This window comes from Pseudorca crassidens, chromosome 4 (genome assembly GCF_039906515.1).
Source record: "Pseudorca crassidens isolate mPseCra1 chromosome 4, mPseCra1.hap1, whole genome shotgun sequence".
Lineage (NCBI taxonomy): Eukaryota > Metazoa > Chordata > Mammalia > Artiodactyla > Delphinidae > Pseudorca > Pseudorca crassidens.
The window spans coordinates 117,917,952-117,934,810 of NC_090299.1; the positions used below are offsets into that span (position 1 = coordinate 117,917,952).

The window sequence follows — 16,859 nt, forward strand, 5'->3', positions numbered from 1 at the left end:
AGTCTCTGCTTGGCTTACTTAGTTGTCAGCTAAGGATTGAACAAAGATTAAAAGACTAGAGCTAATAAGTTTCCCAGTCTTTACCAAGACACTCTGTGTTCATGTTGGGGCAAACTTTCAACACTCAGCCAGGAAGGTTACAACTCTGCTTTAGCATTCAGATCCTTTTTGTGCAGAGCCTCAAGATCAGTCAGAGGTGAGAGCTTGGGGACTTCTCAGTTCTTTCCTGAGCATGCATATAGCCCTAGGCATGCACAGAACGCTAAGCATGCATGTAATCTTCTAAATTCTCAGGAATAAAGCAGAGCTTTTCAACACCTCCTTTGGAAGTCTCTTTCCTCAGATTTTCCTTCTAAGCTTTTTGTTTAGCCTATTGTTTGTCTTCAACTGTTATCCACTTGCTTTAGGCAAACATGATTTTAAATGAAAGAGCCCCTAATTGTTTTTGACAAATGGCCTTGAGAAAGTGTTGCTCACCCTGGTCAAATTCTTATTTAGATAAAATGAAGACAAGCCTCTTGAGTGGCGTCTTCCAGGGAACCACCAAACAAGTAAAATAATGACAATTCTTTGGGAATGGGACTTTGAAGGATTTCCATCCCTGCTTTTCCCATTCCAGTGGCTGCCAGACTGCTGGTTCCCACTGTGATTGTGGGCTGTTGGTTTTCAAGGCCACTGCAGAGAGGAGGATAGGAATAGGATGAGTTAAAATACCACAGTGCTTGCTGTTCTGTACCAAGATTCAATGATTTTTTTTTTTAATAAACACTCTCCAGATTACAACAAGCCTTTAATTTCCAAAGTTCTGCAAATGATGATTCAGAATATTTTTGTCAGTTGCTTTTATGGAGGAGAGGATTCTTGTAGGTCTTTATTATACCATTTTGGCTAATGTCACTTAAAATGCCCTGAAGGTTTTGAATGCTGAGCAAAAGTTGTATGGAACTTCATTGTCTTGCTATATTATAAAGACAGACCATATATCCACTAGAGATTTTATAGGGTTCCACTTTGAGATGCCACTACAAATGTCTTGATAGTTTGAGGCAATTGTCTGATGAGAGATAACAGTGACTTCCTCAAAGAAAGGTTTTTCCTAATTAAATGTCAAACTTCCAAGAAATGTGTGACAATGAAGAGGCTGGTCTTTGGAACTAATTAATTCTGGGTTCAAGCCCTGCATTTTCTCCTTAATAGCTTTGGGATGCTGATCAAGTTATTTAACTTTCATAAGACAGTGATAGATAGAACAGTATCTATTCATAGATTTTTTTTTTAAATCCAACTACACTAACAAAAGTAAAGTGCTTGGTATAGTTCATGTTAAATGCTCAAGAAATTTTAGCAGTTAATATTGCTATAGATAATATTGCTATTATCATCATTAAGAATATAGTTTGGCACTGCTAATAATAATGCTGAATGTTCACCTGAACTCTTTAATAACTCTTTAAGAGTCACATTCAAAATAAGAAATAAAACTGTTTCACTCATACTATTTTGTTTTCTGTGCAATTCCAGGCACTGTGGTGGTCCAACAGTTGATGTCAATGATGATTAGCAAACACGATCACCTCTTCCCCAAAGATGCAGAGTTGCAAAGCAAGCCCCAGGATGGAGTGAGCAACAACAACAATGACCTTCAGAAGAAAGCCACCATGGGTCAGCTACAAAACACGGAGAACAATAATACCAAGGACAGTCCTGGAAGACGGTGCTCTTGGGACAAGTCTGAGTCTCCCCAGAGAAGCAACATGGATAACGGATCCCCCACAGCTCTATCAGGCAGCAAAACCAACAGCCCAAGGAATAGCGTTCACAAACTGGATGTCTCTAGGAGCCCCCCTCTCATGGTCAAAAAGAATCCCGCCTTCAATAAGGGCAGTGGGATAGTCACCAATGGGTCCTTCAGCAGCAGTAATGCAGAAGGACTTGAGAAAGCCCAAACCACTCCCAATGGGAGCTTACAGGCCAGAAGGACCTCTTCCCTGAAGGGGTCTGGTACCAAAATGGGCACCCACAGTGTACAGAACGGAATGGTGCGGATGGGCATTTTGAACACAGATACCCTCGGGAACCCCGTGAATGGTCGCAGCATGAGCTGGCTGCCCAATGGCTACGTGACCCTGAGGGATAATAAGCAGAAAGAGCAAGCTGGAGAGTCGGGCCAGCACAACAGACTCTCCACCTATGACAACGTCCACCAACAGTTCTCCGTGATGAGCCTTGACGACAAGCAGAGCATCGACAGTGCCACCTGGTCCACTTCCTCCTGTGAAATCTCCCTCCCTGAGAACTCCAACTCCTGCCGCTCCTCCACCACCACCTGCCCGGAACAAGACTTTTACGGTGGGAACTTTGAGGACCCCGTTTTGGATGGGCCCCCACAGGACGACCTTTCCCACCCCGGGGACTATGAAAACAAAAGTGACCGGAGAAGTGTGGGTGGTCGAAGTAGTCGTGCCACCAGCAGCAGCGACAACAGTGAGACCTTTGTTGGCCACACCAGCAATCACAGTGCACTGCATAGTTTAGTGTCCAGCCTGAAGCAGGAAATGACCAAACAGAAGATAGAGTATGAGTCCAGGATAAAGAGGTGAGGAAAATCTGGAGCCCCAAACTGCCAGAGAGGGTGTGATAGCCTCCTAATATGAGACAGGCTCACCCAGAGGGTAAATATGCTGACTCCAAAGTCAGAGACTGGGTAGCTTCACCATTTGTAAGCTGTGGGACTTTGGGAAAGCTCACTTCATCTCTGTGAATCTCAGCTCCCTAATGTGAACATTTTAAATTCTAGCAGTATCTACCACAAAAGCATGTAAGAAATCATTGCACATTGTCCCTGGCACAGAGCAGTTGCTCAGTAATACTATCTCTTGTCAATAAATGTGTGGATTTGTGTTCGAGGGCTGGGGAGAGGAGCGGAAGGGGATGAATGCAGAACAAGGAGTCTGTTCTCATAGGAAGAGGATGAAATGAGGATAAAGAGAAGTTGGAGAAATAAACAGATCTTTATTGTTCATTTTTTCCTTTGCTGAATGCTGGGAGAGTGTCTGTTCTCTCCCAAGCTCAGACCCAGACCCCAAGGATTCAGCAGTGGATAAAACAGACAAAAACTCAGCCCTCATGGAGCATGCTTCCATTCCACTGGAGGAGACAGATAAATAAGTAAAATAGATCTCATGCTAAGTAGAAGACTAAAGCAGGGAAGAGGGGTAAGAAGTGTTGGTGAGGGGTAATTCTAAGTGTAGGGCCTTATAGGAGGTTAAAGAGGCAGCTACGCAGATGCCTGGGAGGAGTGGAAATGCCGTGAGATGGAATAAGTGAGGAGCTCAGAGAGGTACCTTAGAGCTTTCAGGATCATCTTAAGTCTTTGGCTTTTACTCTGGGATTGGAATCCAGGGAGGTTTCTGAGAAAAGTGATGGCATGAAGTGTATTCATATGGACAATGGAAATTGTAGCCTAAGTGGGGAGCAAAACATATGAATTATAAGGAAGCAGTTGTGCTGAAACCTAATTGATAGCAGTTGACGTCTTCTCATAAGTTGACCGAGATGGCGATGGCTTAGCAACTTCAGAGAAGCAACCTGGGCAAGACATGGGCTATTGGCTGAGCATCCTGTGTTGACAGTACCCCTGACTGCCAGATGCTCCATCATCTTGAAAGGCAGGAATACAGAGAATGGAGCCCAGGATTCACAAATACAACCTTGTGCTGGAAACCTGAACATCAGCACACCCCGTGATTTCACCAAGGTCACAGAATTACAAAACTGATTGTTTTTATGTTCTCCTTTCAGTGTAGTATAAGGGAAAGACACTGCACTCTCAAGAGAAGGCCTGAGGCTCAGTTTAGCCTGAAGTAGCCCCTCTAGTGGCCTCAGTCCCAGTCCCAGACTGTGCCTTAGTAGACCCCTTCTTGTTTAGGGTCCTCATAGTTTGTGAACCTCAGTCTTTGTCCTGCTTCAAATGCTTCCATGGCTCCAAACCCCACGTGGTTTCATTTTTATATATAAAGTTGACCTTAATGTATTTTAATGTTTCCCATCCATTTATCAATTATCAAGCAAAAAGATGTATTTTTAAGAGCTATGGTAAAGTAAATATTAAAAAAATACTTCTTGTATGTTAGATTGAAAAAATTACTTTCTTGGAAACAGAAACTTGGTTTGAATTTTCCTATATAATGCTAAGTGACAGGAGGTTTAAATAAGAAGAAAAATGGAGTCATCATCTTATAAGGCTACTCTTCATTCTGAATGTAGTTTTTGGAACCACTGGCTACCAAATCTCTGAATTGCTGCCAAGGCATGATGATAAATTAGCACTTAGCACTGAGAAGCAAGAGATAACACTTGAAACTTACCTTAGGATAGGAATACATTATTCTGAATGGTTGCAGATGTACAGGTTCATTTATGAGAACATTGGTGCTACATTTATGTTCTGAGTCTATGGTGCATTTTAGAGACATTGATAAAATAATAGAAGCTTCCAACAGAATGTCATTCATTGGCCTCTTTCACTGTAGCATTTTTACCCATGTGACAGGCAAAGGGAGAGGTCCATGATAAAGTAGGGCAAAGGAGCTGCCACATGACCAAGCCACAGAAATATAAGAAGTAACTGTTCTAGTTAATTCTTGATCATTCCTGTTTAGAATTATACATTTGTCTTTCAATTCCTTTTTAACTCTACCCTACAAGTATTAAGGATAGATAGATGATAGATGATAGATAGATAGATAGATAGATAGATAATAGATACGTACATATATACACACATACATACATACATCCCTAGAGAGATAGAAAGATGATAGAGAAATAGATACTATACTTTATCTATCATTGATATGTAATATTTTTAGTTTTTAAACATGTGAGTTTGATGTTATTCCCTCCCCCCTCACCTTCTCCCTTTATCATATTGTGGTCAGAAAAATTCATTTGTATGATATCAATTATTTGGTCTTGTAAGAAGTATTTATTAACTTATTATTGGTTTGGGATTGTATATATGACCAATAGATCAAATCTGTTAATCAAGCTGTTCAAATCTTCTACATTTCTCCTAATTTTCATCAGATAGAGCTATAATTTCTAAGAAAGTTATCTTAAAATTTCCTAATTTTTGTGGATTTATCTATCTTTATAATTTTGTTATATTTTATATTGAATAACTTGAAAATATACAGCTAGATGAATAAAAGTTCAGAATTGTTTATATCTCCCTGATGAATTGATCCTTTTATCATAAAGTAATGGTAATAATGCTTTTTGCCCAAAAATATTTCTTCTCATATTAATATTGCTATATAATTTTTATTTTGATTAATAACGTTCTGCTATATATTTCCATTAACTTTCGAACTTTATGTTTCATTATTTGAAGACATATTTTTTTCAATTCTGGAGTATTTTTATCCATCACCATTTTTGTTTATTTCATCTCCCCATTTTCTCAATTTTCTGTCTCTCCAACCCTTATTAAAGTATGTTGGCCCTTCTTAATCCATTCTCCATCTCTGTTAGCTTCTCTTTCTTATATTACATTTTCATCTTTTTTCATTACGTGAGGAATTCTGGGTAATTTTTCCTCAGAGCTGTTTTCTCATTTATTTATTTTCTCTTCTGATTAATTCTGTCACCACTCAGCCCATGAGTAGAGTTTTTGTATTCTCTTTGTCATAAAGAAAATTGATGTTCCAAGCTCTCAGTTGAATCACTTTCAGCCTTCTGCCTCTTTTATACTGGAGATCTCCTCCTCCCCATGAGCAAAATAAAAACCTAGTCACAGCTTCCAGGGCTTCTATCCAGGAACAATACCCCTCATGTGCTTCCATTTACTGTTCTAAATTTGAGTTTCTTCCTTGGTTCTGATAACCTCAAGATGCTCTTTTATTTCTTTTAACCTTGCTATGTATTTAAAAAATATTTTTCTTATATATTTTTCCAGCATTGATCTGTGCTTACAGTGGGAGGGGTTTCTTCTGTTTTCAACCCAGTCTAGATTCTTGGAAGTTTCATATGAGTGCCTGTTATGTAAAATGCATTAGTATATTTTTAAAAGGTGTCTTCCTTGGTATTTAAGCTTGAGTTTCTTCCAGCTTTTTTAGTTCTAAAATAAATAGCTTTAGAAAGAAAAGAGAATGTATCGTAAAATAATTCTGGGTGACAACCAGCACACTACCAAGTTTTTATGTAAAAAATGTGATCATGTGGTCAAAATGGCCTTCTAAACTGATTATAGAATGTGACTTTTTAAAAAATTCTAGTTTCTTACAAAGGGAGAGCAGATTCATCTTTAAGTGTTCTTATGATTATCTGGATGAAATATCAACATATGGGACTCATTATTTCAAAACAGAAAAATAATTGAGATTTTAATTTGAAAATTATTAAAATAATCAGATTTCTGAGAGCTACCTGTGCATTAGCCTTTCATATTTCAATAGTATGTCAAATTCAAACATACTCTTGGGACTTTAGCTCAGAATAGGAGAAATTAAAATGTCAGCCATTACCAAAACACATCATCTAATAATCAAGTGCTTACTATTCCTCCTTGAACAACAGCAATAATAAATTATGTTTTGGAACTTAGTGATTATTGGGAAAACTCTGTTTATAGGAAATTATCTAAAATTATACAGTTATCCAAAAGAATGTAGCTATCAACCTATAAAAATATAACTCTAGAGATCTTAAGATATATTAACTTGGAAGGCAGTGAGAATTTTAGATAGTAGGCTACTTAGGTGGACTCCATTGTCACAGAATGTCAGATGAATTACTTATTCAATACATGTAATCTCTACCTCTCTTGTTACTTACTATACGGTGACTGCTGTTAATACCACTTTTATATGATGGGACTCTATATGTCCAAGAGAAGCCCATTCTTAGCAGTTGACTTAACCTTTCTAACAAAGACATTTTCACTATCATTCTTTTTCCTTTGATAGAAAGCAAAAATAATTGTCCTTTGTTTCTTCCAACTTTATCAGACTCCCTCCCCCTTTCTTTTAGTAAAGCCAGATTTACGTAATGATTCAGGAAGCTTTGTGGTTTAGGTTGCCTCCTACTTCTGCCATTCTGTGCTCCATGACATTGGTCTCTGACTTCTTTTTGCCAAAATTCATTAATTCACTATCAAATGACAATGAAGTGCATTCAAGAGAGGTCTGGGGGTCTCAACAAAATGATAGTAAATCATGTTAGGAATCAGTAAAAAAAAGAATATATATACACCTTTTAATCCATGGACCTTGCTTCATTGATTTGAAAGGCTCAATCTAATTTCCTAAACATTGCAGAGACAGTTTAGGAAATATTTTTTAGCCGTTTTGAATTTCAAATTAATAAAATTGCTTTATGTCTTATTCCTTCCCCCACCCTTTGTAGCTTAGAACAGCGAAACATGTCTTTGGAAACAGAAATGATGAGCCTCCACGATGAACTGGATCAAGAAAGGAAAAAGTTCACAATGATAGAAATCAAAATGCGAAATGCCGAGCGAGCAAAAGAAGATGCAGAGAAGAGAAATGACATGCTTCAGAAAGAAATGGAGCAGTTTTTTTCCACATTTGGGGAGCTGACAGTGGAACCCAGGAGAACCGAGAGAGGAAACACGATATGGATCCAGTGAGGCTGATTTCTCCCACTGTCTCCAGTGGCTCTGGGGAAGACTCTGGGGGTTCTGGTGGGAATATTATATAGCATCAGGTGGCTGGTCACCTGGCTGTACAGAGTTCTAACTGGGGAAGACATATCATTTACAGACATTGCCCATTCATATCTGCAATGTGTACCAAAGTTGTATCATGCCCCATAATGCTACTGTCAAGTGTTACAACTGGATATGTGTATATAGAGTAGCTTTTAAAAAGTAAACTAAAAATGAGAAACATATCTCAATAATTATTTTATTGCAAGTCTTGTATTTAAAATGTTAAATCAGTATGTCATTGCAGTTTAGCTTGCTTTCAAGCTTCACCCCTTGCACTTAAGCTATTTTTGGCATTGTGTTATCATCAGCTTATTTTATAGATCAATATTTTTATTTCCCCTTTTGCTGAGGAAATGAAAATAAGCAGATATATAAATATATATAAGATGAGTTATTAAAATCAAAAAGAATACTTTGTGGCTGTGCTGTTTGTGCCAATGGACCTTGCCATGACCAAAAAGAGAAATGTAAATAATTTTATAAATTACGGTAGAATCACCAGGAACCTTTGAATTGCTCTGTAAATTCTGCCCTTGACACTGCTCAGTTTTCTTGGTGAGATGCTTTGACACAGGAGATTTTGGACCATGTAAAAAAGTCCCCTTCTCAAGCCCCCTGGTCTGCCTTGCCCATTCCACAGATGTATGTCTCCTATGCAGGATGCACCTTAGACGGAAAGCATGTTTTTTTTAAAAAAGAGCATTTAAGCAGTCATGCCTTGAATTACTCTGTCCTTCTACTGGATGGTTATGAGGGAGATTCTTCCTGCCATTGGGAAGTTGAAGAACAATGCTGGCTAACCAGTGCCTACATTGAGCACGTGTCCTCTACTCCAACCCCGGCCCCCCACCTCCCCACCCACAACGCAAACAGTGAAATAGTATTACCGTGTCTCTCTCAGTTAAACTGCTAGAGTGTGTGCCATATATTCTGCTTTCACTCAGTCCGGCTGCTCTGTTGTCATCTAGGATTCTTTCAGCACAACAGAGGGTAAAGGCAGTTTGCAGCAAGAGGGAACTGATGCAGGGGAAGGGGGCCAGAAGGAGGAGGAGACAAGATTGGAAGAAACTATTTTGCTTCTAATTTGTACAGTATTCTCCCCTGTCAAAAACATTTATTCACAATAAATTTAAAATGTGAATCTTTAAAGGTCCAGTTTTGATAAATTTGTGAACATCAGTAATGATAACTTTCTGGAGAAGCCCAGGGCTTCTAATTTCATCTTTTCTCAGATAATCTGCCAGAGACTGAGAAAAATTCACAGTTCGATGAGGCAATGATCGAAATAAATCTTTGTCACGCTAGAACAGAAAGTCACAAAAGGTAAAATTGGAAATAAATACTACTGGAGTTTATGGGATTCATGTTGTTTGAAGGTTCTATGTTTGTATTTATTTTCAAGGGGACAGTAGACTTTACAGAGTTCATTCTTGTCACTGTGCTGCTTTTGTTTATATCCTTACACAGATCAAGCTTACGTGGTCCTTTGGTATCAACCACTGTCTATGTAGCAATACCTTCTTTATCTTTAGTTCCCTTTTCTCTCTCTTTCCAATTCTTTAACAAGATACTCCCACCTGGGTATCCTAAAGGAAATTCAAGCTCAAAATGTGTAAAAATGATCTCAATAGCTCTCTACCTTTTCATCTTTTCCCAGTCCCTGTCTTTGTTGACAAAAACCTCAGACTCATCCAGGGAGCTGTATGATACAATAGTAAAAATCAAAGGCTATGCAGTCAAACTGCCTGTGTTCACATTTTCTCCAATTTGCCAGCTGTTGCTGAATTTTCTATGCATCCTTTTTTACATCTGTAGAATGGGAATAATAAAAGTACTGCTCTCACAGATTTGTTAAGTGGTTTCAATGAGGTAGCTTGTATTAGGCTGAGAACGGCACCTAGTATACAGGATGGACTCCATAAATGTTAACTCTGATTTTTCTCTACTCTGCCCTCTTCTTCACTTTTAAATTCACTCACCAAGTACTGTTTAGTCCACCCATCCTCACCTTTTTCATCTGCTCTCTTTGATCAGTTTCTCCCCATCTCTCAAAGAAAGCATCGCACCCAGCCACTTGTGTTCCAATATCTCTCCTCCACTTTCATTTGCAGACTGCCCTTTCTAAGTCACTCTTCTGATCATATTGTAGCCTTGCTAATAACATTCAAATGCCCTTCACACAGTGTATACGACTCTAACCTGAGTTTCATTCTCATCTCCTGCCACTTCCCCCCACGCCTGCCATGCTATTTCATGCCTCTGGAACTTTCCACCTCCTATTATTGTGCCCATCTTGATTGCCTTCCTTCTATCTAGCACACTCCTACCATGTTTTGTTTTGTTTTGTTTGCCAAATCAAATGTCAGCTCCTCTATGGCGCTTCCTAGGATCTCAATGCAGAGTGAGTTACCTTTTGTGCTCCCAATTTGGGTATATCTCTTTTAGCCTTTCCCTTGTCTGATTATTTTCTTCACCAAGTCAAGAAGCACCAAGGGGGGATGAACGATAATTGCAGGAAACTGAGAGCCAGACAGACTAAGATATGCATCTCAACATGCCTTAGGCAAGATATGCAAGGCAATGACAAGTCACTTAACCTCCCTGGACCTCAGTTTTTTCATCTGTAAAGTGGAGATAACTCCTACAAAGCAAGGATGTTGTAATACTTAAAGGTGATATGTACTGTGCTTATCTCAGTGCCTGCCTCTTAGCTCCATTGACAGCTGTATTGATAAATGGAGGCATGAGAATAATATCTCTTAAGGCATGAGAATAATATCTCATTGATCTTAAATCTCCCCACCTACAGCATTATTATGCCACAGAGTGCCAGCATGGAGAGTTAGCAGTAGATTTGGCCTTTGATTTATGAGGGATATTGTGATTAATTTTAACTATAAATCTCAGTGATGATGATCTCCAATCAATGGATACTATGAACAGCTTGTCCATCTGGGTTTCTACTGGTTCTTATATTAACTCTCCTGAAAGCCTAGAAAAAAATCAACTGCAAATTGACATAAGAATAAATTGGAAATAAGTAGGTAGTATCAAAAGTTCATTTGCCACATCCTGTATACACTTCTTTAAAACTCTTTAGGCAACTGCAATGATTCTTAAATTATGAGCTCAGGAGAAAAGATTTGCTTCCAAGTGTTGAGTCTATAGTATTGGTTTTACTCACCAAACTATATGGCTGGGTATCCTTTAGAGAACATTTAAAATAGAAGTGCCTAGGACATGAAGCCAACTGAAATGTAGATTTTACATGTAACTTTATTATGAACTGACGAAAAACTCCAAGTGGAATTTAAATAATGTCGTTCCTATTTATTCACAAGGTGAGGAGGGCTCCTTTTAAAAAAAGTAAGTTATTCCCAGGTAGGATAGTTTAAATCACTGATATATAATTATCTCCCCTTGGAAATTCAGGAGAGGATTAAAGACTGGGAAGCCAACCACAAACCCCAGTGTTCCTTACATTGCAGATCTGTGTTCTGCTTAGAGTAGCATCCTAGAAAAGAATATGCATGAACTTTTGGATTCAGAGACCTGGATCAAAATCCCAACTCTGCCATTTATTAGATGCACAAACTTAAGAAAAATTACATAATGTTTGTAAGCCTAAATTTGCCTTTCCATCAAATAGGGATAATAATGGTGCCTCTTCCTCACTGAATTTTTTCGAGAAATGATTAAGTGAAATGATTAGCACAGTACCTGGAGTATAGTAAGTGCTCAATAAATAGTAGTTGTCAGCCCTCAGATTACTTCTTTTGAAAGGGTGCCGCAGCTTCTAGAGAACATAACAAGATTCTGGCCTCAGGAAACAGGCCGGCAATGAAACACTAGCATGCACAGCAGCAGAGGATATAATTGTGTCCCCTTCCCAAGTACTCTAATTTCATCTTTTCTCAGATAATCTGCCGGAGACGATGACAAGGAAGAGGCAACCCAAAGCATCCTTTCTATTCTGAGTTAATACAATTACAGCTGTGATCTGGGAATAATGTCTAAAGAACCACCTGTAACTGTTTTGCATCAACTCTATCTATGTGGACACTGAGGAAGACATTGGGCATTAAAGGTATTGGGTAAAATACAATGAAAGTGCCTAAGAATATGGGCCACTGAACATACCTACACTTACATCAGCATCACTGTTAGCGAGTATTTATTGAAGGCCTCCATAAGCCAGGTCAGCACTGTCCTAGGTGCCCTGGGATACCTAGTTCACAATAATTACCACATGAGATGATGTACTGTGGACATAAGGGGTCACAGAGGTGAGGCTGGGCACGAGCCATGACTATGATGTAAGTCCTGAAGGATGAGTCGTAAGTTAGCAGACAGGGAGGCGGTTTGGGGCAGAGACCTCCCTGGAGCATGCACATGCAAAGGTGCCTGTGGTGCAGAGTCTAGGGAGTCTTTTTAATGATATAAAAAGACCTACCCAGCCTGTGCCATCGAGGTGGTCTTGTGTGTAACAACCTACCCGCACCCCGCGAGACCTGAAAACACACTTAGGACCCAGGCGCCTTCCACTCTTTTATTCCAAGAAAGCAGCCAGAGCTGGACACATTTTACCTTGTTTGAATTCATAAACTACAGGGAAATAGTGCTGGATTTGTGGCTCCCAAAGGTCTATTTCATTATTCTCTTTATAGTCTTCTTAACAGCACCAGTGGGGAATGAGTTGAACGTTAGCACTGCCCAGCTCAAGGGCCTCTTTTGCAAGGTGACTTGGAACACTAACAGTTCCCCAGGCAGCCGAGATTTACTGGACTTACTGTAGAGCTTCAAATAGAAAGTTTAGCTGATGAAAAGTGTGTTTTTTAACTCACAGCTTGTGAATCAGGTCCAGGGCTGAACAACACTCTTATTTCTGGACTACATGTAGCTGCTACCATTATGGCCCCTCCAGGGCCAAGCCCAGGTGAGACCAGCCCACACAGGTAGGGGTCCCTTTCTTAAGTAGACAGTACGGGTAACAGGATATTACTGAATTGTTTGAATGATGAGTCAGATTGGACTGTCTGCTTTGAGCAAAGTTGTCTCTTAGCTCTGAGGGAAGCCCTTTAAGAACTGGTGAAAACACCATGTCCATCCCAGCCCTCTCCTCCCAACACACATGTTCCCCGCCTCCTTATGATTCATTAGAATTGACTATGTATCCCACACAAAAGTCATCCCAGGGTTGGGCCATCACACCTCACCCTCCATTATTTTTCACCAAAGTAGTTCACACTCCATGTCACTTGCCTCCCGCTGTGAGCTCATCACCACGTTGCTCAGCACATTCCCCCATTGCTTCAAACTCTGATCCCCCCTCCCCTTCCCCAAACTTTCCATTACACCTTCTACATCTAAAAGCTACCAGCAACCTCCCTTACATCTCTGAAGAATAGCTACCTACTGAAGACACAGCTCCTCAGTAGCTCTCTCAAGGACGGCTATTTTTCCTTCCTACAACCAGCGTATCATTAGGCTGAAGCAAAGGTAGGTCTTGCTTGGCTCTTTGCTGCTACTTTCAGAGCTTTGATCCTCTGTCCTCCCTCAGAACTTCCTTGGAAGCACATGTCACATGAAAGAATATTTCAGCACTTAATCAACTGTTTTTCCCCCACCCGTACTCATGTGCCATCCACCAACCTGGCCATACAGCTCCTTGACCTGCTCACTTCTGAAAAATCTTGTTCTCCCTTTGCCTGAACATCAGCCACCTGTGCACAAGGTTGACCTCACACTGTGTCGTTACCAACAACTGCACCATCACCAAAATATCCGTTCCAAGCCTCTACTCTCTGATCATCACCTCTTCTCTTTCTAGGTCATTGCCTTTGGCACCATCACTCCAACAATGCTTGCCTACTCCCAGAGTATCTCTGAGCCATGGACTTCCTTAAATTTTCACGGACGATCATCCCCTCATGTCATTGCTTCCCTCCTTGACCAACTTAGCTTCTGTGGTTCCTCATCATATTTATTCTCTTGTCTCCATTCTCAAATCCCTTCATCTTCTCTTCCACCACTCCACTCATCTGAGAAGAAAACAAAAAACAAAAAACAAAAAACAAAAAAAAAACAACCCAAATTTGGCTAAATCCAATTTCTGCTTCCTACTAACCTGCACCTAAGAAACTAAACATGACTGAAGAGCAGAAGACCACCAATTGACTTGTCTATCTTATAGTTATATAAATATGGCTCACATGGACCTCATCATTGTTCAGTAACTTATCTTCATACTTTCTAAGATCTATCTTATACTTCTTAAGCCTCCATGAACTCTTCCCATCCTAATTTTCAGCTGACAACCTTACTTATATAAGCTTACTTACTGATTTCCTGTGTTTACTGAGAAAAGAAATCAGAAGACTATGTTTTTATGTTTCATCATCATATCTAGCAAACAACCAAACCTGTCCTGTATACATCACTTTAGCTCCTGCTCTAATGACTGTGTTGTCTGCTCTAACCAGGCCAACTGTTCCTCTTAGAGCACCCACTCCTTTGGCCTTTTCAAGAGCATTGCTCCTTCAGATAAATACTCTTTCTCTCTTGCATTACACATTTTCTCTTAAATGTTAGTCCCACCAACATATACCCATGCTGTAATAACTTTTTAAAAATCCTCTCCTCATATCCTATGTATGACTAATTTCAATAGCATTCTTCTGCTTCACTTTTTAGAAAAACAATTCTCAATTTTCTATACTTGTTCTTAACTTCTCACCTCCCATGTTCTCTTAAATTCACTGGAGTCATGCTTTCTTGCTCAAAATTGCAGAGAAACCACTGTAGACAAGGTCAGCCATGGCCTTCACAAAATCAAGTCCAATTGTCAATCTTCAGTCCCCATCTTACTCAGCCACTCAGTGGCATTGTCCCTGGTGCCCACTCCCTCATTTTTGAAACATCTTTATTTGGCTTCCAGGACAGCTCCAGCTCCTGGTTTTCCCTCTACCTCACTGGACATTCCTTAGAATACTCTCCTGTTCCTGATTTCTATAGGTTGGAACAAGAGGTGCGTCCATCTTTAGACTCTTCTTCTTCTTCTTTATCTATACTCAGTTTCTTAATGGTCTCATATAATCTGGTTTCAATGAATACTTATAAGCTGACTACTCTCAGATTTATGTTTCAGCTCAATATCTTCCCTTAACTCCAGCCTCGTAGATACTCCAGCTACTTCACTTGAATATCTAATCATCAACTATTTCCAACAACAAATATGATTTTCTTCCCAAATATGCTCCTAATCCATCGTTCACAGTCAACTGCACTATCATTTACCTTGTGGTTTAGATTTCTTAAAAATCCAGAGTCATTCCTTGATCTCTTTCTTTCATATCACATATCAATCCATCAGCAAATCTTGTCAACTCTGCCTTCACAATGTATCCTTAATTAGATCCTGAATCCAACCCCTTCTCAGCATCAGCACTTTCTAGTTCAAGCCCCATCATGTCTTTCTGGACTACTGTTACACCCTAAAATGGACTCTTCATTTCCATTCTTATCTTTCTTCTCTTTCTTCTTAACCTCCTCTCTCTACTCAGCCAGAGGGATCCTTTCAAAAAGAAAACTTAGATTATACTATTTCCATGCTTAGATCTATCCATCATCTTCCCATGTTTAGAATAAAATCCCAAGATCTTGCTATGCTCTAACCCTGTTTACCTCTCCAATTTCATTTATTATCACACTAATCTTGTCCATTATGCTTCATCCACAAGACTCTTTGCCATTCCTTATATATACATGCAAGCTCTTACTCCAGGGCCTTTACACTTGCTTTTCCCTCAGATACTGATATGGCTCATTCCCTCACTTTATTCAGGTCTCTGCTCAAATATCACCTCTCTGAGAGGCCTGCCCTGACCACCTCCGCTAAATGGCACCCTTTTTCATGCCTTATTCTTTTATCCTGCTTTGTCTGTCTTCTTAGTGCTATCCACGACCTTACTTCTCCATTAGAATGTAGACTACATGAAGGCAGAAAGGTTGCCTGAATTGATCACAACTATGTGTGCATAGAATAGTCCTCAGAAAACTGAAGTGCTCAAGTAATATTTGTGGCATGAGTCAATGAGTGAATATTCAGAGTTCAATGCCAAATTTCTGGTTTATATATTCAGAGATGTTCTGAGTTGGAGTTTCTAATAAAAAATATTAAATGACTAAATTCTACCCTAAGTTATTTTAGGGTTCCATTCATCACTTACAGACTAAACAAATTTCAGAGATTTGGCTTCGTATGAGAGCATCACTGCAGAGAGACTCCAGTACACGTTGTGATATCATTTGCTGATCTGGAGATTTTGATGCCAGAAATATGAGCCTCAAGCTCAGCATCCAGGCTTAATAGCTCTCAGAGGAAACGTGTATCAAAATAACTTTATATAATGTAGAAAAAAAGCATCCATTCTATTTTGTTGTTGTTTTTTAGCCTCTGAAATTTTAATCTATTTTTTCCAGGATACAAATATCATAAGTTATTGACAACATCTCAAAATGTCATCATATTTCTCCCTTTATCTGGTGACTGACAATTTGTTTAAGACCTACCAAAAGATAGCAGTAAATCTTTTGATTAAAAGAGTGAGAATAGGGCTTCCCTGGTGGTGCAGTGGTTGAGAGTCCACCTGCTGTGATGCCGGGGACACGGGTTCATGCCCCGGTCTGGCAAGATCCCACATGCCACGGAGCGGCTGGGCCCATGAGCCATGGCCGCTGAGCCTGCGTGTCCGGAGCCTGTGCTCCGTAATGGGAGAGGCCACAACAGTGAGAGGCCCGCGTACCGCAAAAAACAACAACAAAAAAAGAGAGTAAAGATACATATATTTCCTCATTGAGTTAGTGCAGGCCTACTTGTATCTTTCATCTCTATGCTATTTTTTAAATAAATTGTAAAAAATGTTTTCATCTCCTATAATGTCATGGAAAATATCCAAAGTTTTCTTATGCTGATTCATTAAGTGTGCTTACATGAAATTAGACAAAATAATAATATTGAAAAAAGCAGATTTCTTGTTTCATTGCTTTAAGAGAATAATAAAAATGGAATCATTCAAGTCACACCACTAATTTGAATACATTATTATTTTAAAAGAAAGTAAACAAA

The 16,859-nt window shown here is 39.4% G+C and overlaps 1 protein-coding gene across 8 annotated transcripts in view; it reads left to right on the forward strand.

Moving 5' to 3' along the window:
- Positions 1-8,602, forward strand: part of ARHGAP24 (Rho GTPase activating protein 24) — a 771,185-nt gene extending 762,583 nt beyond the window's left edge. For all 8 annotated transcript variants that reach the window (XM_067736519.1, XM_067736517.1, XM_067736518.1 and 5 more), the window contains 2 exons: positions 1,522-2,596; positions 7,408-8,602. In XM_067736519.1, coding sequence (XP_067592620.1) covers positions 1,522-2,596; positions 7,408-7,651 — 1,319 coding nt within the window. In that variant the 3' untranslated portion in view covers positions 7,652-8,602. The remainder of the gene's footprint in view (positions 1-1,521; positions 2,597-7,407) is intronic.
- The last annotated feature ends 8,257 nt before the right edge of the window (positions 8,603-16,859 follow it).